We start from the raw sequence: 22,627 nt of genomic DNA, 5'->3' as shown, positions 1-22,627 counted from the left end.
AGGCAGGAGAATTGCTTGAACCCAAGAGGCAGAGGTTGCGGTGAGCTGAGATCGTGCCACTGCACTCCAGCCTGGGAGACAGAGGGAGACTCTGTCTCAAAACAAAAAAAGTAGAAAACAGATGGAAAAGAAACAAATCAAAGTCTTCAACCATAATGTTAAATCTGAAGTTACTGCTTGGATTTTTGTTTTTCTCCCCATTTTACCACCAAGTCAATCATTAGTTTGGTTATAAACGTGAAGGACTGAAAGAGAGGCGCTTCGGTACTGAGGCCCTGGGGTTTAGAGCAGGTTATGAGCTATGTATCCTTCAGCTAGGAGGTTCACCCGCGCTAGCCGAAGTTTTCTCAGCGCATCATAGGGTTGTTATGATAACGAAAGAAGAAAAGTAGGGCACTTAGCACAGTTCTTGGTAAAGAGAGTTCATTAAATGAAAGTGAAGTTGGCTGGGCGTGGTGGCTCATGCCTGTAATCGCAACACCTTGGGAGGCCAAGGCGAGTGTATCACCTGAGGTCGGTAGTTTAAGACCAGCCTGGCCAACATGGTAAAACCCCATCTCTACTAAGAAATACAGAAAAATTGGCTGGGCGTGGTGGCGGGCGGCAGCTGTGGTCCCAGCTACTCAGGAGACTGAGGAACGAGAATTGCTTGAATCCAGGAGGTGGAAGTTGCAGTGAGCAGAGATCACACCACTGCGCTTCAGCCTGCACAGCAGACTGAAACCCTGTCTTGGAAAAAAAAAAAAACTGAAAGTTTTTTTTGGGTGGTAAGAGGGGAAAAAGTATTTCAGTGTTCTTTCAGGCCTGAAAATACCAAAATTTAAAGCGTTAATTTATTTACAAAAACACTTGAAAAATGTTTCATTGTGGAAAAACTTAAATAGTAAGTTTTGTAGAAGAAAGAAGGCCCCTGAAATCCTAACATGTGGAGAGGAGCTCTGATCACATTTTTGTGAAAACCACTTAAGACTTGCCTTTCTGTTGGATATATGCATAACATTACATAAAGTGAATCACCTATACATGCTTTTTTCCAGATATCCAATGTACTCAATGTAAAATGGCACCATTTTACGCACTGCATGCATGCACAATAATTTTTTTAACCATACCAACTAGTATACATCTGGGGTTTTCATGTTTTCTGTAATGATATATAATACAAATTACGTATTTGTGACTGATCTTTCCTCATTGTGGCTGATCTTTCCTTAGAACTGTGGAAACAAGGTAGAATATACAGTACTAAAAACATGGCGACTTAAGGGCCGGGCAAGGTGGCTTCTGCCTGTAATCCCAGCACTCTGGCAGACTGAAGTGGGAGGATCATTTGAGGCCAGGAATTCCAGGTTACAATGAGCTATGATCATGGCACTGCACGCCAACCTGGGTGACAGCAGAACTTGCCTTAAAAAAAAAAAAAAAAAAAAAGTGACTTAAAAGATACACAATATTTTGCGTATGTAATTTCTTTTTTTTTTTTTGAGACAGGGTCTCATTCTGTTGCCCAGGCTGCCATGCAGTGGATTAACAGGATGATAATATTAATAAAATACTTTATGATGGAGAAAAAAATCAAATCACTAGGATCTAACAATGATATCTTAAATTTACAAAATGACACAATAGATCTATGTGGTAATTTTAAGAAAAGGGATCTAATTTTTTTTTCTTTTTTTTTTTTGAGAGACAGTCTCACTACATTGCTCAAGCTAGTCTCAAACTCCTGGACTCAAGCAAACCTCAGCCTTCAGAGTAGCTGGGACTACAGGTGCCTACTACTACAATTCAGCCTGTTTTAATTTTTTTTAATTTTTCTTTTTGTTCTTTTGAAGACCTCTAAGAAATAAGGAAGTATCAATCTTTACAAATAACTACAAATAACAAATAAGGAAATATCAATCTTTACAAAAAAAGAAAGCAAAAAACTAAAATTGGATCCAATTAGCACTGATAGTATATCAAGGGTTAATGTTGCTTTCCTCAAAAGTTAAGTAGCAATTTATACTTACTAGCAGGTTTTTCTAGATAACTCATTACTTTCAACAGGCAATGGAAATATTATGTTTTTCTTAAAGAATTTTTTTTTTGTCTAAAAGTAATCTCATTTAATGGAAAAATATGATAAAGCAAATAAAATGTTGGAAAAAGTAATCCCTTTCAAATATAAACATAAAATAGGAAAAGTACAAAATTATTTTTGTACTCTTCTGCACAGGAAAAGCGTGCAGGAAAGAGTTTAAAAGAGCAAGCCTGCAGCGGGGCGCGGTGGCTCACGCCTGTAATCCCAGGACTTTGGGAGGCCGACGCAGGTGAATCACTTGAGGTCAGGAGTTCGAGACTAGCCTGGTCAACATAGTGAAACCCCGTCCCCACTAAAAATACAAAAATTAGCCAGGCATGGTGAACATCTGTAGTCCCAGCTATTCAGGCGGCTGAGGCACTGAGGCACATGAATCGCTTGAACCCAGGAGGCAGAGGTTGCAGTGAGCCAAGAACATGCCACAGAACTCCAGCCTGAGTGACAGAGCGAGATCCTGTCTCAAATAAATAAATAAATAAATTAATTAATTAATTAAATAAATCCTACCAGCCAGGAGCGGCGGCTTGTGACTGTAATCCTAGCACTTTGGGAGGCCAAAACGGGCAGATCGCTTGAGCCCAGGAGTTCAAGGCCAGCCTGGGCCATGTGGCGAAAATACAAAAAGTACAAAAATTAGCCAGGCATGGGGTGGCTGGTGCATGCCTATAGGTGTGGTGGTGCATGCCTATAGTCCCAGCAACTTGGGAGGCTGAGGTGGAAGGATGACTTGAGCCCAGCAGGTCGAGGCTGCAATCAGCTGTGATCATGCCACTGCACTCCAGCCTGGGAGGCACACTGAGACACTGCCTCAAGAAAAAAAAAGAAAAAAAAAAAGGACAAGAACAATGGCTCACACTTGTAATCCCAGTACTCTGGGAGGCTGTGGCCGGCTGAGACAGGTGGATTGCTTGAGCTCAGGAGTTGAAGCCCAGCCTTCAAATGGGCAAAATGACAAAATCCACCTCTACAAAAAAGTACAAAAATTAGGCCTGGAGCAGTGGCTCACGTCTGTAATCCCAGCACTCTAGGAGGCTGAGGCAGGCAGATCACCTAAGGCCAGGAGTTCAAGGCCAGCGTAGCCAATATGGTGAAACCCCATCTCTATTAAAAATAAAAAATTAAAAAATTAAGAATTAAATTAAAATAAAATGGAAAAGCAAAATCTATGACAATCTGAAGAGCATTCTCTAAGGAAAGAGAACAAGAGCAAAGCCTCTGACAAGATTGTGTTGTAAAACAGCAGATATAGCATGAATCTCAGTTTTAGTATCAATGCTTAATAGTCAAGAATAAGTTTTAAAATGCTTACAAATCAGCAACTAAGCTCCATGGAGCCAGGAAACAAAAACTTTTAAATTCAATTCTCTAAACCCTAAAACATCTGAATGATCCCAACCAAGAGCTGACAGCACCATACAATAAGCAAATACAAAGAACCTAAATACCTAAAAAAATAAAATTGGATGATTATAACCTGATTTCAAAGCTTAGGGTAAATATGGCAATTAAGCAAGTACGATTTTGGAACTGACAAACTGGTCAATGAAACAAAAAAAGTACAGATTTTTTTCCCAGGTTTTTTAAATAAAGATGCAAGGGTAACAGGGTAACAAAGGGGAAATCATAAATCTTTTCAATTAATGGTGCCGAACAACTGGAAACCTGCACAATAAAAAGGATTTTTACGTTACACTCAAAATGTATAAATGTTAAAGCTATAAAATTTCTCAAGAAAACATAAGAAAAGTTTTGCAATCTTAGGCAAAGATCATACAAGGACACAGAACAAACCATACAAGAAAAAAAAATTGACAAAATTTGGACTTCACAAAATATAAAAACATCTGCTCTTTGAGGGTCACTGTTAAAGTTAAAACATTTCACAGATGCAATGGCTCACACCTGTAATTCCAGCACTTTGGGAGGCTAAGACAGGAGGATAGTTTAAGCTCAGGAGTTAGGGACCAGTCTGGGCAACACAGCAAGACCTCGTATCTACTTTAAAAAAAAAAAATCAAAAAATTAGCCAGGCGTGGTGGCGCATGCCTGCAGTACTAGCTACTCAGCAGGCTAAGGAAGGAGAATCATTTGAGCCCAGGAGGTCAAGGCTGCAGTAAGCCGAGATCACTCCACTGCACTTCAGCCTGAGTGACAGAGCGAGACCGTGTCCCCAAAAAATAAATAAATAAATAAAAAGAAAAGAAAATTTAAAAACAAGCCACAGACTGGAAGATTTATAATACAGACATACCTAGATTTTTAATTCAGTAAGAAGACAATCTGCCCAATTAAAAATGAACAAAGAGGGGCCGGGTGCGGTGGCTCACACCTGTAATCCCAGCACTTTGGGAGGCTGAGGTGGGCGGATCAAAAGGTCAGGAGATCAAGACCATCCTGGCTAACACGGTGAAACCCCGTCTCTACTAAAAATACAAAAAAAATTAGCCAGACATGGTGACTGGTGTCTGTAGTCCCAGCTATTCGGGAGGATTAGGCAGGAGAATGGCGTGAACTCGGGAGGCAGACCTTGCAGTGAGCCGAGATCGTGCCACTGCACTCCAGCCTGGGCGACAGAGCGAGACTCTGTCTCAGAAAAAAAAAAAAAAAGAACAAGGGGGACATCTAAAAAAAATGGACAAAAATATTTTAGATATTTCAGGAAAGATATATAATTGGCCAAAAAGCACATGAAAAGATGCTCATCATTAGTCATGAGGAAACTAAAATTTAAATCATGATGAGATTGCGCTAAACTAACTAGAATATCTAAGTCTAAAAAGCACCAAGTGCAACTGGGCACAGTGGCTCACACCTGTAATCCCAGCACTCAGGGAGACTGAAGCAGGTGGATCACTTGAGGCCAGGAGTTCCTGACCAGTCTAGCCAACACGGCAAAACCCCATCTCTACTGCAAAAAAAAAAAAAAAAACTTAGCCAGGCATAGTGGTGCACGCCTGTAGTCCCAGCTACTCAGGAGGCTGAGGCACAATTATCACTTGAACTCAGGAGGCAGAGATTATAGTGAGCCGAGATGGAATCACTGCACTCTAGCCTGGGCGACACATGGAGACCCTGTCTCAACAAACAAATTAACAAAATATTAAAGATAGGCTGGGCACGGTGGCTCATGCCTGTAATCCCAGCACTGTGGGAGGCCAAGCGGGTGGATCAGGAGGTCAGGAGTTCAAGACCAGCCTGACCGAGATGGTGAAACCCTGTCTCTACTAAAAATACAAAAATTAGCTGGGCGTGGTGGCAGGCACCTGTGATCCCAGCTACTCGGGAGGCTGAGGCAGAGAACTGCTTGAACCTGGAGGCAGAGGTTGCAGTGAGCCGAGGTCACGTCACTACACTCCAGCCTGCGCAACAGTGAGGCTCCATCTCAAAAAAAAAAAAAAAAACTAAAAAAACTAAAATTAAAAAAAATTAAAAAATTAAAAATAGGCCAGGCACACTGCCTCAGACCTGTAATCCCAGCACTCTGGGAGGCCAAGATGGGCGGATCAAGAGCTCAAGAGATGGAGACCATCCTGGCCAACTTGGTGAAACCTCATCTCTACTAAAATTACAAAAATTAGCCGGGCGTGGTAGCACGCGCCTATAGTCCTAGCTACTCGGGAGGTTGAGGCAGAAGAATCACCTGAACCCGGAAGGCAGAGGCTGCAGTGAGCCGAGATCGCTCCACTGCACTCCAGCCTGGATGACAGAGCAAGACTTCGTCTCAAAATAATAATAATAATAAGGCCAGGCGTGGTGGCTCACGCCTGTAATCCCAGCACTTTGGGAGGCCAAACTGAAGTCCAGAGTTCAAGACCACCCTGACGAACATGTAGAAACCCCGTCTTACTAAAAATACAAAATTAGCCAGGCATGGTGGCACATGCCTGTAATCCCAGCTATTTGGGAGGCTGAGGCAGGAGAATTGCTTGAACCCAGGAGGCGGAGGTTGCAGTGAGCTGAGATGGCGCCATTGCACTCCAGCCTGGGCAACAAGAGCGAAAACTCCGTCTCAAAAAATGACAATAAAAAAATAAAATAAAAATAAAAAATAAAAACACCAAGTGTGGGTAAAATGTGGAGCAACTGGAAGTAACTCACTCATTGCTGGTAGGAATGTAAAATGGTACACCACTATAGAAAAGAGCTTGGCAGTTTCTTATAAAGTTAAACATACAGAATTTACCCCTAAATATTTACCTAAGTCACATGAAAGCCTAATATTTACAAGAAGCCTTGTAAACAAATACTCATAGTAGCTTTATTCACAATGGCCAGTAGTTGTAAGCAACTCAAATATCCATCCATATATCACGGACAAAACACAGTTATGTCCATACCATGGAATACGACTCAGCCATAAAAAGGAACAAAATACTATACACACGAAGATATGAATGAAATCTCATAAACACATGCTAAGCGAGAGAAGCCAGACACAGAAGAATACATACTATATGATTTCACTTAATATTAGAAAACACAAAACGTATTTATAGTAACAGAAATAGCTATCTAAGGCAGGTAGAGTACAAAATAACTGTAAAAAGGCACAGAGAACTTCTGTGGGGTAATGGAAGTGTTCTGTATTTTTATTATGGCAGTGCGTTACATGAGTACATATGTTTGTTAAAACTCATTGAGCTCAGCCGGGCGAAGTGGCTCATGCCTGTAATCCCAGCACTTGGGGAGGCCCAGGCAGGTGGATTACTTAAGGTCAGGAGTTCCAGACCAGCCTGGCCAACATGGTGAAATCCAGTTTCTACAAAAATACAGGACAGTCATGGTGGCTCATGTATGTAATCCCAGCACTTTGGGAGGCCGAGGTGGGCGGATCACCTGAGGTCAGGAGTTCCAGACCAGCCTGCCCAATATGGTGAAACCCCGTCTCTACTAAAAATATAAAAATTAGTCAGACACAGTGGCTTACGCCTGGAATCCCAGCTACTCGGGAGGCTGAGGAAGGAGAATTGCTTGAACGTGGGAGGGAGAGGTTACAGTTCGTCGAGATTGCCACTGCACTCCAGCCTAGGCAACAGAGTAAGACTCATCTCCCAAAAAAAACCAAAACAAAAAAAAACCAAAAAAAAAAACCACCTCATTGAGCTCTACAACAGAATTTTTTTTTTAATTATTTTATTACTATTATTTTTTTAATTTTCTTTTTAAATAGAGACAGGGTCTCATTGCAACCTTGACCTCCTAGGCTCAAGTGATCCTCCCATCTCAGCCTCCTGCATAGCTGGGACAACAGGGCAAATAGCTGAGACTACTGTGCACTCCACCACGCAGCCCCCAAGATGTTTTTATGTTGTTGTTGTTTTTGTTTTTTTTAGGCAGAGTCTTGCTCTGTCGCCCAGTCTGGAGTGCAATGACACAATCTGAACTCACTGCAACCTCCGTCCCCCAGGTCCAACCAATTCTGGTGACTCACCCTCCCAAGTAGCTGTGCTTACAGGCACACACCACCAAGCCCAGCTAATTTTTCATATTTTTAATAGAGACAGGGTTTCGCCATTTGCCCAGGCTGGTCTCAAACTCCTGAGCTCAGGCAATCCACCTGCCTCGGCCTCCCAGAATGCTAGGATTACAGGCGTGAGCCACCGAGCCTGGCCCAAGGTACTATTTTTTTTGAGACAAGGTCACTCAGTCACCCAGGCTGGAGTGCAGTGGCACGATCTGGGATCACTGCAACCTCTGCCTCCAAGGTTCAAGCAATTCTCGTGCCTCAGCCTCCTGAGTAGGTGGGATTACAGGGATGTGTCACCACGCCCAATTAATTTTTGTATTTTTAGTAGAGATGAGGGTTTTTTTTGTTTTGTTTTGTTTTTGTTTTTTTTTTTTGAGACAGTCTGTCACCCAGGCAGGAGTGCAGTGGCACCATCTCGGCTCACTGCAACCTCCGACTCCCAGAGTCAAGTGATTCTCGAGCCTCAGCCTCCCCAGTAGCTGGGACTACAGGCGCACATCACCACGGCCAGCTAATTTTTGTATTTTTAGTAGAGTCGGGGTTTCGTGCCATGTTGGCCAGGCTAGTCATGAACTCCTGACCTGAGGTGATCTACCTGCTGAAAGTCTGGGGCTTGAGCCACCGCACCCCTGAGGTGCTTTTTATGAAGGTAAATTAGATGTCAATAAAGCTGATAACAGTTTCTGAAAGGATTATCTTAACTTCACAGATTTTACTTTGTATATATATGTTCAGTAAGTTAAATGAAATCATAATACAAAACACTGCTGAGATTTAAACTCTGAAGTTTGAAGAAAGTACATGACTCTTCACTCCTACAAGTACACAAAAATTTCTTATTTGTATTCACTGAATATTTACTCAACACCTACTTACCATATGCTAGTATCAACTGCAAGGAAAGACAGAATTCCAGAACAAAGAGAAGCCCATATGTAACTGGATAGAAGAAGGACAAGATATTTAAAACTTACGTTGTTAGCAAGAATGCCCCATCACCACATCTTTCCAGAGCCTTTCGTGCAGGAGGTTTTGCTGCAAATTCTACAAAACCTTTTCCCGTAGCTCTACCGCGATCATCCACAACCACAACAGCTTTCTCTACAGGACCAAACTGAGAAAATGCTTGCTCTAGCAGCTCATTGGAAACAACTGGAGAAAGGTTCTTGACAGTTAAGGCAGCTCCATGCGTAGCAAAGCGAATTCGTAGAGGTCTGCTCTTCAAAATAGTGCCATCCAGCTCTGCTTTTGCAATTTCAGCCAGTGTTCTGGATTCCTTTTTAGGAAGAAAAAACATTGTTAGAAGATGACAGTAACAGAAAAAATTTAAAACACTCTTTGGCTTCTAGGGAGAACGAGGTAGCTTTAGCAAATGGCTGACAGGGTCGATTTGATTTTTTATCTTTTAACTTTGGTATCACAGGGTTTTTAACTATTCAATCATCATTTTAAACATTTTAATTAAAAGGTCCGAACTCCGTTGTTTTGTTAAAAGTAATCGTTTAAAGATTAGCTCCTCATAAGGCTAGTTACCAACTATTAAATATTCAAAGCAATGGAGTTTCAAAATCTCCTACATATATTAAAAACATATTAATAACTTGACTAGAGGCTGGGCACAGTGGCTAACCCCTGTAATCCCAGCACTTTCAGAGGCTGAAGCGGGCGGCTCACCTGAGGTCAGGAGTTTGAGACCAGCCTGGCCGACATGGTGAAACCCCATCTCTACTAAAAATACAAAAATTACCTGGGCGTGGTGGCGGCGCCTTAATCCCAACTACCGGGAGGCTGAGGTAAGAGATCTCTTGAATCCAGGAGGCGGAGGTTGCAGTGAGCCGAGATGGCGCCACTGCACTCCAGCCTGATCAACAGAGCAAGACTCTGTCTCAGGAAAAATAAAAATAAAAAATAACAATAACTTGGCTAGAAACTATCATCAAAGGAATAATTCTCTCCATACCCTTACGTTTTTCATCTCTTTTCTTTTTTTTTTTTTTTTTGAGACAGAATCTGGCACCGTCACCCGGGCTAGAGCACAATGGTGCAATCTCGGCTCACTGTAACCTCTGCCTCCCGGGTTCAAGAGATTCTCCTGCCTCAGCTTCCTGAGTAGCTGGGACTACAGGCGAACGCCAGCACGCCCAGCTAATTTTTTGTATTTTGTATTGAAACCCCAGCAGAGACGGGGTTTCACCATGTTGGCCAGGCTGGTCTCGAACTCCTGACCTCGAGATTCGCCCACCTCAGCTTCCCAAAGTGTTGGGATTACAGGCATGAGCCACCGCACTCGGCCTGTTTTTTATGTCTTAACAAAACATTCCGCCTCTGTACAGCCAGACAAATCACCTTTTCTTTTTATTTCCATTTCTTCTCAATATTATAAGTAAAAACTATTAGTTCTTGGGTTTTTTTTTCAGGAGAGGGAGGTGTCCTGAGACAGGGTCTTACTCTATTGCCCAGCCTGGAGTACAGTGGCACAATCATAGCTTACTGCAGCCTCAAACTCTGGGGCTCAAGGGATCCTCCTGCCTCACCCTCCCGACTAGCTGGGATTACGAATGTATGCCACCAAGTCTGGCTATTTTTTAATTTTTTGTAGAGATGGGGGGTCTCACTATATTGCCTATGCTGGTCTCTTGAACTCCTGGCCTCAAGCAGTCCTCTCGCCATAGCCTCCCAAAGTGTGAGATTACAGGTGTGAGCCCCCTTGCTCTAGCCAATGTCTTATTAATGACTTCTCCTGAAATACTGGCATGGGTTACACATTTCTCACCATCACATGAAGAGAAACAAAGGCAACATTCACGAGCTATAACAGTTCTCGCCATTATACAGAGAAGCAAGTGTACATATGCACTTATTATAAACTAAAAAATATGCTCACTGCTGAAACTAAAAGGTAAGAGAACTTCCTTCTACTTGGAGAATTCAAAGTTGGTGTAGAATATGGGCAGCACCTAAAACAATAAATAAGGAACTGGTAAATGTAATAGCGGTACGTCTTTTTCACTGTGTTATGGGAACTCTCCAGGGACAACTGAAGAGGAACATGTATATGTAAGAAGAATACAAACATACTATCTTATGAAAAATGTCTTAAGGTCACAAGAGCTCTTTATTCAATCCCTAAAATGTTCATGACAGCTTGAAATTATTGCCCTTTATTGCAAAAATCTACCTATAGAATTATTTTTCCAAAAACAAATGAAGTTACCCTTTTTAGAGACATACTCATCCCTCTGTATCCATGGATTCAAGAGAAGTAGATCAAAAATATTTAGGACCAGGCCCAATGGCTCACACCTGTCATCCTAGCACTTTGGAAGGCTGAGGCAGGCAGATCACTTGAGGTCAGGAGTTCAAGACCTGCCTCCTGGCCAACATAGCAAAACCCAGTCTCTATCAAAAAATACGAAAATTAGCCAGGGCATGGTAGTAAGCACCTGTAGTCCCAGCTACTTGGGGGGCTGAGGTGGGAGAATCTCTTGAACCCAGAAGGCAAGAGGTTGCAGTGAGCCGAGATCACACCACTGCACTCCAGCCTGGGTGACAGGGAGAGACTCGGTGTCAAAAAAAGAAAAAAGAAAAGAAAACATTCGGGAAAGAAACAATTTAAAATAATACAGACAGGCAGGGTAAGAGGGCTCACACCTGTAATCCCAGCACTTTAAGCCAAAACAGGAAGAATCCTTGAGGCCAGGAGTTTAAGACCAGCCTAGGTAAAACAGCAAGACCTCGTCTTGATTCCTTTAAAATAAAAAATAAAATTCAAATAAAATAAAATAAAATAGGCTGGGTGCAGTGGCTCATGCCTGCAGTCCCAGCACTTTAGGAGGCCGAGGTGGGCAGATCACGAGGTCAGGAGTTCGAGACCAGCCTAGCCAGCATGGTGAAACACCGTCTCTACTAAAAATACAAAAAAAAAAAAAAAAAAATTAGCCAGGCATGTGGCATGTGGCTGTAGTCCCAGCTACTCCGGAGGCTGAGGCAGAATCGCTTGAACCCGTGAGGCAGAGAATGCAGTGAGCTGAGACAGCGCCACTACACTCAGGCCTGGGCAATAGAGCGAGAATCCATCTCAAATAGATAACTAAATAAACCAAATAATACAGTATAACAGCTATTCATATAGCATTTACATTGTACTAGGTATTATAAGTAATCTAGAGATGATTTAAAGTATACAGGAGGATTGCATGGGTAATATGGAAAAACAATGCCATTTTTACACAGTATAAGGATTTAAGCATCTACGAATTTTAGTACTGGAGGAGGTCCTAGAATCAATTCCCCCCAGATACTGAGGGATGACTGCATTCTAAACAGTCGTTTTGTTTATTGCTTTTAACTCACTAGTAATAGTAGTAGCGGTTAGTAAACACCTAAAAAGAGATGGGCACTTTCTTACCTAATACATCATATAATCCAACAACTCTTGAGAAGTAGACTTTAGAAACAGTCTTGAAAGTAAGAATAGGGCCAAGCGCAGTGGCTCACGCCTGTAATCCCAGCACTTTGGGAGGCCGAGGCAGACGGATCACGAGGTCAGGAGATCGAGACCATCCTGGCTAACATGGTGAAACCCCGTTTCTACTAAAAATACAAAAAAATTAGCCGGGCGTGGCGGTGTGCGCCTGTAGTCCCAGCCGCTGGGGAGGCTGAGGCAGGAGAATGGCGTAAACCCATGAGGCGGAGCTTGCAGTGAGCCGAGATCGCACAATTGCACTCCAGCCTGGGTGACAGAGCAAGACTCCGTCTTAAAAAAAAAAAAAGAAAGAGAGAATAGGAAAAAATATGAAGACATTTTATGGGGTGATAACATGTATATTTTGATAGGGGTTTGAGTTAAACAGACGTATACATTTGTCAAAATTCACAAACGAGTGGCCAGGCATGGTGGCTCACACCTGTCATCCTAACACTTTGGGAAGCTGAGGCGGAGGGATCACTTAAGCCCAGGAGTTTGAGACCTGCCTGGGCAACATGAGAGAGACCTTGTCTCTACAAAAAACAAATAAAATTAGCCAGGTGTGGTGGTGTGTGCTTGTGGTCCCTGCAACCTGAGGGGCTGAGGTGTGAGGATCACTTGAGCCCAGGAAGTCGAGGCTTGATCAAGTGAGCCATGATCATGCCACTGCACTCCAGTCTGGGCACTCTGTCTCAAAAGAAAAAAAAAGAAAAAAAAAAAAAAATCACCAACCAGTACACTTAAAATTTTTGCCCTTTACCATATGTAAATTTTTTTTTTTTTTTTTTTTGAGACGGAGTCTCGCTCTGTCACCCAGGCTAGAGTGAGTGGCGCGATCTCGGCTCACTGCAAGCTCCGCCTCCCGGGTTCACGCCATTCTCCTGCCTCAGCCTCCTGAGTAGCTGGAACTACAGGCGCCTGCAACCACGCCCGGCTAATTTTTTTGTATTTTTAGTAGAGACGGGGTTTCACCGTGTTAGCCTGGATGGTCTCGATCTCCTGACTTTGTGATCCGCCCGCCTCAGCCTCCCAAAGTGCTGGGATTACAGGCATGAGCCACCGCGCCCGGCCAAAAAAGATAACTTTTGCATAAAAATGTTCACCAAATGGCGAGCTGTTTATCTAATGTCCAAAAAATAAAGAAATGCATTTATAATATTCAAAATGTAATGATTATTTAACCCGAATTTTAAGGAAATTTCCCTATTTCATTATTATTAGCAGTTGTGAATATCTGCCCTTCTCTTGAAGCCGCTTACATGTTGAAATGTTTGCCCTAAAAAATACAGTCTCTTGGCTGGGTGCCCTGGCTCATCTTTGAAATCCCAGCACTTTGGTAGGCCGAGGCGGGTGGAGCACGAGGTCAAGAGGGCGAGACCATCCTGGCCAACATGGGTGAAACCCCGTCTCTACCAAAAATACAAAAATCAGCTGGTCGTGGTCGCATGCGCCCATAGTCCCAGCTGGGAGGCTGAGGCAGGAGAATCGCTTGAACCCGGTAGGTGGAGGATGCAGTGAGCCAAGATCCCGCCACTGCACTCCAACCTGGTGACAGAGCAAGATTTCGTCTCAAAAAAACAGTATCTTAAAGGTTTTAGAAGTACATTAATTTTTTAAAAAAGAAAAAAGTAATAAAAATACAGTACCACGTAACTACAATTTTCTCTACATATTAAGATTTTGTATCGTCCAGACAGAGAACCCAATTTTTAAAGTCAAAGCTCCAGGCTGGGCACAGTGGCTCACCCTGTAATTCCAGCACTTTGGGAGGCCAAGACGGGAGGATCTCTTGAGCCCAGGAATTCGAAAGCAATCTGGGCAACATGGCGAAACGCTGCCTCTACAAAAAATCACAAAAATTAGGCGGGCTTGGGGGTGCATGACTGTAGTCCCAGCTACTCGGGAGGCTGAGGCAGGAGAACTGCTTGAGCCCAGGAGCTGAGATCACGCCACTGTACTCTACCTAGGGTGATAGCGCGAGACCCTGTCTCAAAAAAAAAAAAAAGGCGTAAACCTTCGCTATTTTTGTTTTGTTTTGTGATCTCAGCTCACTGCAGCCTCTGCCTCAGCCTCCCAAGTAACTGAGACTACAGGCGTGCACCACCACGCCCAGCTAATTTTTGTATTTTTAGTAGAGATGGAGTTTGACCAGGCTTGTTCAAATTTTTAAAAAATATAAAGGAATCACAATTTTTGCATAAATTATTGGAAAACTTTTCAAAATTTAGATTACAAGAGAGTAAGCTATATTACTCTGATACTAGGGTATGTATCAGTAATTTATGAAGTACTACTGTGTATCATCTATTCTCCCCCTATAAAAACGTGGAACTCTCCAGGATGTTTGGTAGAGAAACACTGTATTAGACACATAAAATTAAACACCGTCCCATTACCGCAGATTAAACGGCGTTACTTCAGTACAGAGTTTGGGCACCTAAGCAGTTTGAGGTAAAAAGCAGGCTGCACTGAGGTGAGAAATCAAGTGGGAGTCCAAGGCAGGAGGATCGCTCGTGCCCAGGAGTTCGAGACTAGCCTGATCAACACGGCGAGACCCCATTTCTATTAAAATAAATAAATTTAATTTAGAAATAAAGTGGTCTACCCTTAAACGCATATAGGTGTCGTTGAAGCCAAGGATGGGATGTGAATAACCGTCTAAGAAGCAAGTCTCCCGGATAGACCCTCACCAGTGATTCGTCTGGTGCGACTCAAGCTTCCGTTCCAAATTGACGTTCACTTCGTTTCTATTATGGCACAATTTTTGCCTTGAAGAATTCTCATCCCAAAACGCCGCCCGCCCCTGCCCCCGGGCCCTTTCGGTACCCGGGCAACGGGGAACCCCGGAGCGCTCGCGGCCTGAGCAGAGCGCACCGTGCCCGGGCCAGCGCCGGGCAGCAGGCCCGCAGCCACCGCAAGCACGACCGGCGCGCGGCGGAAAACGGCGGCCACCGAGAGCGCAGGAAATCCCGGGACCGCGAACTCGAAACCCGAGGGGAAGCGGCCAATCCCGCCCAGGGGAATCGGTGAGGCCGAGCGGCGCCACGGTTGCCACAGCTCACGGAGACGGCGTCCTAGGACGAGGGGGGCCTCAGCCCACGGCCCCGCGGCCGCCCCGGCAGCCCTTTTGTTCCCTCGCGCGGGCGGCCTGACACTCACCAGGCGGATGAAGCCGAAGCCACGGTCCCGGTTGATGAAGACTTCGCTGGGCTCGCCATAGCGTTCGAAGAGCCTCTTGAAGTCCTCCTCCGTGATGTCGGTGGGCAGGTTCCCCACGAAGAGGCGGCAGCGCTGCGTGTACGTCTTCTCGCCCGGCTTGAGGAAACTCTTGATGTCGATAGTGAACCCCAGCTCCTCGTCCGGGTGGTCCTCCGGCGGCGCGGCCGCGGGCGGTGCCGGCTCCCCCGCAAGCGCGAGCGCCATGGCTGCCGCGGCCGCCGGCTCGCTCTCGCCCGCCGCGGACTCCAGGGCGCGAAGGCGGGCCGGGTTTTTCTCAATGCGCACTTGCTTCAGGTTTCCTCTTAACATCATCTTAGGGAGTTCGCCTCGGACGCCGGATACAGGCCTAGATTTCTATATAGCGTGTCTATATATATGTATACGTCTCTAGATAAACCTATGGCAACAAAATATCGACAATCAAGAGACCGCTATGGAGACGAGTCGGCAACTCTTCCTCCGCCGACTCACACCCGCGGCAGCCGCACATTCAAAATGGCGCTGCCACAAACTGCAGTTGGAAGAAGAGACGCCGGCGCAAGCCCCGCCCCTCCGCCAAAGCCGGCGCCGGAATGACGCGCCTGCGCATTTCCAGGCACCAAAAGGGACCGTTGACTCGGACTGCGCATGCGCACAACATTGCGCGTACACTCGACAAACCTCCTCCCGGGACGGGGAAGAGGTCCCTTTCCATCCTGCTAAAATAGCAGACTGTTGTTGGCTGTACTCGTGGGACAAATCATGTGATGTGTGCAGCAGTGTGTGAAAATACAATGACTTGGGTAAACATCCTTACCCTTTTAGATATCAAGCTCAATTTTCTGTTTTGTTTTGTTTTTGGAGACTCGCTCTGTCGCCCAGGCTGGAGTGAGCGGCGCCATCTTGGCTCACTGCAAGCTCCGCCCCCCGGGTTCCCGCCATTCTCCTGCCTCAGCCTCCCGAGTAGGTGGGACCACAGGCGCCGCCACCACGCCCGGCTCTTAATTTTTTTTTTTTTTTTTTTTTTTTTTTTGTATTTTTAGTAGGGACAGGGTTTCACCGTGTTAGCCAGGATGGTCTCGATCTCCCGACCTCGTGATCCGCCCGTCTCGGCCTCCCAAAGTGCTGGGATTACAGGCGTGAGCCACAGCGCCCAGCCCAAAATGTTCTTTATAAATAAAATACCTATTTATAATAAATGTGTTCCCCTGAGTTGTTTTTTTTTTTTTCAGACGGAATCTCGCTCTGTCGCCCAGGCTGGAGTGCAGTGGCGCGATCTCGGCTCACTGCACCCTCTGCCTCCCAGGTTTAAGCAAGCCTCTGCCTCAGCTTCCTGAGTAGCTGGGACTACAGGCATGCACCACCATGCTCGCCTAATTTTTGTATTTTTAGTAGAGATGGGGTTTCTCCATGTTGGTCAGGTTGGTCTCAAACTCCCTACCTCGGGTGATCTGCCTGAGATTACAGGTGTGAGCCACCGCACCTGGCCAAAAAAAAAAAAATTTTTTTAATTAGCAGGCATAGTGGCATGTACCTGTAGTCCTAGCTACTAAAGAGGCTGAGGTGGGAGGATAGCTTGAGCCCAGGAGGTCCAGGCTGCAGTCAACGAGGATTGCAGTCAACTAGGATTGCGTGAAAGTACTCTGGCTTGAATGACAGAGACAGACTCAGGGAAAAATGTGTTTGCTTGGGGGAACTCAGCATAACCCGTTTGTCCAGATTCTTCGTGTCTCTGTGTAGCATTCCCTTCCTCTGTGTATCAGGCAGGACCCATGTCACATAAGGGTCTATGACCTACTTTCAGAAGAAGTAAGTCAGAGAGTAATCTTTCTCAATTTCATGGCTTGCTTTAGGAGAGAAATAGTGGGGTCGGGGAGTGGGGAGGTAGGCAGGTGGGAGGATAGAGAGGCAGGAGAAGGTCAGAGAGAGACCATCTTGCTTCTGAGGCACTCCTGCCTCCTTCAGCTAAAAAACCACCAGAATGCCAATGTGCCATACTTAGGGGTACTGTGTTATAAGCCCCAGTAACTGCTTTTGTCTCTAGCAAAACAAAACAAAATACTCTCTAGGGAAATGCAGCAGATTCCTTCCAAGTTTAAGATATGGATTCTGTGAAAGAAAAAATTACGACTGGCAATTAAAAAATGAAGGCAGAGGCCAGGTGCAGTGGCTCACTCCTGTAATCCCAGCACTTTGGGAAGCCAAGGCGAGCAGATCACAAGGTCAGGAGTTCGAGACCAACCTGACCAACATGGAGAAACCCTACCTCTATTAAAAATACAAAATTAGTTGGGCGTGGTGGTGCGTGCCTGCAATCTCAGCTACTCCGGAGGCTGAAGCAGGAGAATCGCTTGAACCCAGGAGGTGGAGGTTGTGGTGAGCCGAGATCATGCCATTCAACGCCAGCCTGGGCAACAACAGCGAAACTCTGTCTCAAAAAAAAAAAAAAAAAAATAGAATGCAGAGAGACTACCCCACTGCCAGAAAAGAAAACTGTTTCAGTGGTATTTGTTAAGGTACATCAGGTGGCCAAGTGCGGTGGCTCACGCCTGTAATCGCAGCACTTTGGGAGGTCCAGGCAGGCGGATCACTTGAGGTCAGGAGTTCAAGACCAGCCTGGCCAACATGGCAAAACCCTGTCTCTACTAAAAATACAAAAAATTAGCCAGGCGTGGTGGTGGGCACCTGTAGTCCCAGCTACTCGGGAGGCTGAGGCAGGAGAATCACGTGAACCTGGGAGTGGAGGTTGCAGTGAGCCGGATTGTGCCACTGCACTCCAGCCTGTACAACAGAGCAAGACTCTGTCAATAAATAAATAAATAAATAAAAATTTAAAAAGCACATCAGGAAGACTTTACTCAGGACTATGGAGATCAGTATAGGAACTACTGCAATGGGGTCTTGCAGCTGGAAGGATTGGGCTAAATTCTGAATCCAGCACAGGCAAGTGGGAATTTATAGCCAAGGAGCAGGGCAGGAGTGAGTGAGAAGAATCACTGAGAGGAAACATCGGGATGAGGAAGATTCTGTCTAGACCAACCTACCAGAATTTTTGCGAAAAACGGGCCAGGGTGACCAGACCCTGGGAGGAGGGTGAAGGATGAGGATCCTAAATGCGGGAAATTCTTGCTGAATTGACTCGGCAAGGTTCTTTGCTAAAACTGGATTTTACGAGGAAGCACACAGATGGGCCTAAGAGGAGGTTTAGGAGCCTGACCGAAGTTTCACCAAGCAGAGAATCTTTCTCAATTTTCATAATTTAAGACCAGTCAAACAAAAGTTACAAAATATATAAAGAAATAATCTGTCATGAGGAAGAGTGAATAGGAAAAAAGAGGGTCAGTTGGATTTCAGGCACTTGAATGATTATATAGCATGCAAAATAATACTACTTAAAGTGTTTACACAAATAAAAGGGAATAGTAAGAACAAAAAAGAGCATAAAAAAGAATGAGATACAGTATCAAGACAAGATAACCTACAGAATGGAAGAAAATATTTGTAAATCATATATCTGGTAAGGGACTAATAGCTTTTTTTTTTTTTTTTTTTTTGAGATGGAGTTTCGGTCTTGTTGTCCAAGGCTGGAGTACAGTGGCACGATCTCGGCTCACTGCAACCTCTGCCTCCCAGATTCAAGCAATTCTCTCTGCCTCAGCCTCCCAAGTTGCTGGGATCACAGGCATGCGCAACCACACCCAGCTAATTTTGTATTTTTAGTAGAGATGGGGTTTCACCATGTTGTCCAGGCTGGTCTCAAACTTCTGACCTCAGGTGATTCACCCTCCTCGGCCTCCCAAATGCTGGGATTATAGGCATGAGCCACTGCGCTCGGCCATATCTTTTTTTTTTTTTTTTTTTTTAGAGACAGGGTCTTGCTTAATATCGAGTATATAAAGAACTCTTATAACTGAAAAACTTGACAGAAACAAAGAGGCCGGGCACAGTGGCTCATGCTTGTAATCCCAGCACTTTGGGAAACTGAGATGGGAGGATCACTTGAGGCCAGGAGTTCAAGGTCAGCTTGGTCAACATAGTGAAATCCCCATCTCTAAAAAATAAAAAAATAAAAATAAAAAAAATAGTCAGGAGAGGTGGCTCACCTTGGAAGGCCAAGTTGGGAGGATCACTTGAGGCCAGGAGTTTGGGACCAGCCTGGGCAATATAGCAAGACCCCCCCATCTCCATAAACACACACAGAATTAGCCAGGCATGCTGATACGCGCCTGTCCAAGCTACTTGGGAAGCTGAGGCAGGAGAATCCCTTCAACAGGGGAGGCGGTGGTTGCAGTGGACTGAGATTGGGCCACTGCACTCCAGCCTGGGGAACAGAGCAAGATTCCGTATCAAAAAATTAAAAAAAAAAAAAAAGAAGAAGAGAAAAACATTTGTTTTCGAAAGACAACCCTAAGGCTGGGTGCGGTGACTCACATCTGTAATCCCAGCACTTTGGGAGGCCCAGGCAGGCAGATCACCTGAGGTCAGGAGTTCAAGTTCAAGACCAGCCTGGCCAACATGGGGAACCCCGTCTCTACTAAAAATACAAAAAATTAGCTGGGTACGGTGGCACACACCTGTAATCCCAGCTACACTTGGGAGGCTGAGGCAGGAGAATTGCTTGAACCTGGGAGGTGGAGATTGCAGCGGGCCGAGATCACATCACTGCACTCCAGCCTGGGCAACAGAGCGAGACTCCGTCTCAAAAAACAAACAAACAACAATAAAAAAACACTTGACAAAAAAGGCAAAAAAAAAAAAAAAAAGACTTGTACACTGTTAACTACAAAACATTCCTGAAAGATTAAAAAAAAAATTTTTTTTTTAAATTATTTGAGGTGGGGTCTCACTCTGTCACCCAGGCTGGAGTGCAGTGACATGATCTTGGCTCACTTCAACTTCCCACTCCCAGACTCAAGCAATCCTCCTGTCTCAGCCTCCCAAGTAGCTGGGACTTCAGATGTGCACCACCACACTCGACTAATTTTTGTATTTTGGTAGACAAGTTTCGCCATGTTGCCCAGGTGGGTCTTGAACTCCTGGACTCAGGCAATCTGCACCTTGGCCTCCCAAAGTGCTGGGGAGAAAAAAGTGAGACCTGGCCCCCCATCTCTACAAAAACTAGAAAAAAATTAGCCAGGCATGGTGGCTTGCACCTGAAGTCCCAGCACTCAGGAGGCTGCAGTAGGAGGATCTCTTGAGCCCAGGAGGTTGAGGCTGCAGTGAGCTGTGATCAGGCCACTGCACTGCAGCCTGGTGAGACAGCAAGATCCTGACTCAAAATTAAAAATAAAAATAAAGGGAAAGACATTCCATGTTCACAGATTGGAAGGTTTAAGAGCACAGTGGCTCATGCCTATAATCGCAGCACTTTGGGAGGCTGAGGTGGGCAGATCATCTGAAGTCAGGAGTTGGAGACCAGCCTGACCAACATGGAGAAACCCCATCTCGACTAAAAATACAAAACTAGCCAGGTGTAGTGGTGCATGCCTGCAATCCCAGCTACTCGGGAGGCTAAGGCAGGAGAATCGCTTGAACCCAGGAGGTAGAGGTTGTGGTGAGCTGAGATTGCTCCATTGCACTCCAGCTTGGGCAACAAGAGTTAAACTCCATTACCCGCACACACAAAAAAAGTATATGGAATTTCAGGAAACCCTAAAAAGTCAAAACAATCTTGAAAAATAACAAAGTTAGGCCGGGCGTAGTAGCTCACGCCTGTAATCCCAGCACTTTGGGAGGCTGAAGCGGGTGGATCACCTGAGGTCGGGAGTTCAAGACCAGCCTGACCAACATGGAGAAACCCCGTCTCTACTAAAAATACAAAATTAGCTGGGCCTGGTGGCACATGCCTATAATCCCAGCTACTAGGGAGGCTGAGGCAGGAGAACTGCTTGAACCTGGGAGGCAGAGGTTGCGGTGAGCCGAGATTGTGCCATTGCACTCCAGCCTGGGCAACAAGAATGAAACTCCGCCTCAAAAAAAAAAAAAAAAAAAAAAAAAACAAAGTTGGAGGTCTCACAACTACTGATTTCAAAATATACTACAAACCTACAGAAATCAAAACACTGTGATATGAGCATAAACGCAGATGTACAGACAATGGAATAGAATAGAGATCCCAGAAATAAACCCTCACATATATATGGTCAACGATTTTTTTAATTTTTTTTTTTTTTTTTTTTTTTTTTTTTTTTTTTTTTTTTTTTTTTTGAGACGGAGTCTCGCTCTGCCGCCCAGGCTGGAGTGCAGTGGCCGGATCTCAGCTCACTGCAAGCTCCGCCTCTCGGGTTCACGCCATTCTCCTGCCTCAGCCTCCCGAGTAGCTGGGACTACAGGCGCCCGCCACCGCGCCCGGCTAGTTTTTTGTATTTTTTAGTAGAGACGGGGTTTCACCGTGTTCGCCAGGATGGTCTCGATCTCCTGACCTCGTGATCCGCCCGTCTCGGCCTCCCAAAGTGCTGGGATTACAGGCTTGAGCCACCGCGCCCGGCCGATTTTTTTATTTTTTGAGACGGAGTCTGGCTCTGTCACCCAGGCGGGAGTGCAGTGGCTTGATCTTGACTCACTGCAACCTCCATCTCCTGGGTTCAAGCAATTCTCTTACCTCAGCCTCCCGAGTAGCTGGGATTACAGGCATGCACCACCACGCCCAACTAATTTTTGCATTTTTAATAGAGACAGGGTTTCACCACATTGGCCAGGCTGGTCTCAAACTTCTGACCATAGGTGATCCACCCGCCTTGGCCTCCCAAAGTGCTGGGATTACAGGCATGAGTCACTGTGCCTGGCCCGGTCAACAATTTTTAACAAGAATGTCAAGATCATTCATTAGGGAAAGACCAGTTTTTTCAGCAAATGGTGCTGGCAAAACTGGAGATACATGTTCAAAAGAATGAAGTTGGGCCCTTATTATACACCACATACACAATTAACTCAAAAGATGTCAAATGCCTAAGTGTAAGAGCTAAAACTATAAAACTCTGAAGAAAACATAGGGCAAAATCTTCATGACTTGGATTTGGCAATGATTTGGATATGACGCCAAAAACAAGGACAACAAAAGGGAAAATAGACAATCTGGACTTCCTCAAAATTGAAACCCTGAAGTGGGTGCAGCGGTTCACTCCTGTAATCCCAGGTACTCAAGAGGTTGAAGTGGGAGAATTGCTTGAGCCTGGGAGGTCAAGGCTGCAGTGAGCTATGATGGCACCACTGCACTCCAGCTGGTGCAACAGAGTGAGGCCTTGTCTCTTACAAAATAAATAAAATTTGGTTGGGCGCAGTGGCTCATACCTGTAATCCCAGCACTTTGGGAGTCCAACGTGGGCAGATCACTTGAGGTCAGAAGTTTGAGACCAGTCTGGCCAACGTGGTAAAACCTTGTCTCTACTAAAAATACAAAAATTAGCCGGGC

General features: G+C 45.1%; 1 protein-coding gene across 42 annotated transcripts in view; it reads right to left on the bottom strand.

Moving 5' to 3' along the window:
- Positions 1-15,737, bottom strand: part of PSPC1 (paraspeckle component 1) — a 118,175-nt gene extending 102,438 nt beyond the window's left edge. For all 42 annotated transcript variants that reach the window (XR_012426729.1, XR_012426731.1, XR_012426730.1 and 39 more), the window contains exons 1-2: positions 15,178-15,737; positions 8,525-8,826 (exon numbers count right to left, since the gene is read on the bottom strand). Coding sequence is in view for 5 of the 42 variants with exons in the window: in XM_065532951.1 (XP_065389023.1) it covers positions 8,525-8,826; positions 15,178-15,549 (674 nt within the window). In the remaining 37 variants the exon portion in view is untranslated. The remainder of the gene's footprint in view (positions 1-8,524; positions 8,827-15,177) is intronic.
- Between the last annotated feature and the right edge of the window lie 6,890 nt (positions 15,738-22,627).

This window comes from Macaca fascicularis, chromosome 17, assembly GCF_037993035.2.
Source record: "Macaca fascicularis isolate 582-1 chromosome 17, T2T-MFA8v1.1".
In the NCBI taxonomy this organism is placed as follows: domain Eukaryota; kingdom Metazoa; phylum Chordata; class Mammalia; order Primates; family Cercopithecidae; genus Macaca; species Macaca fascicularis.
Note: the sequence above shows the minus strand (reverse complement) of the source record. Positions and strands in the feature narration are given on the sequence as shown.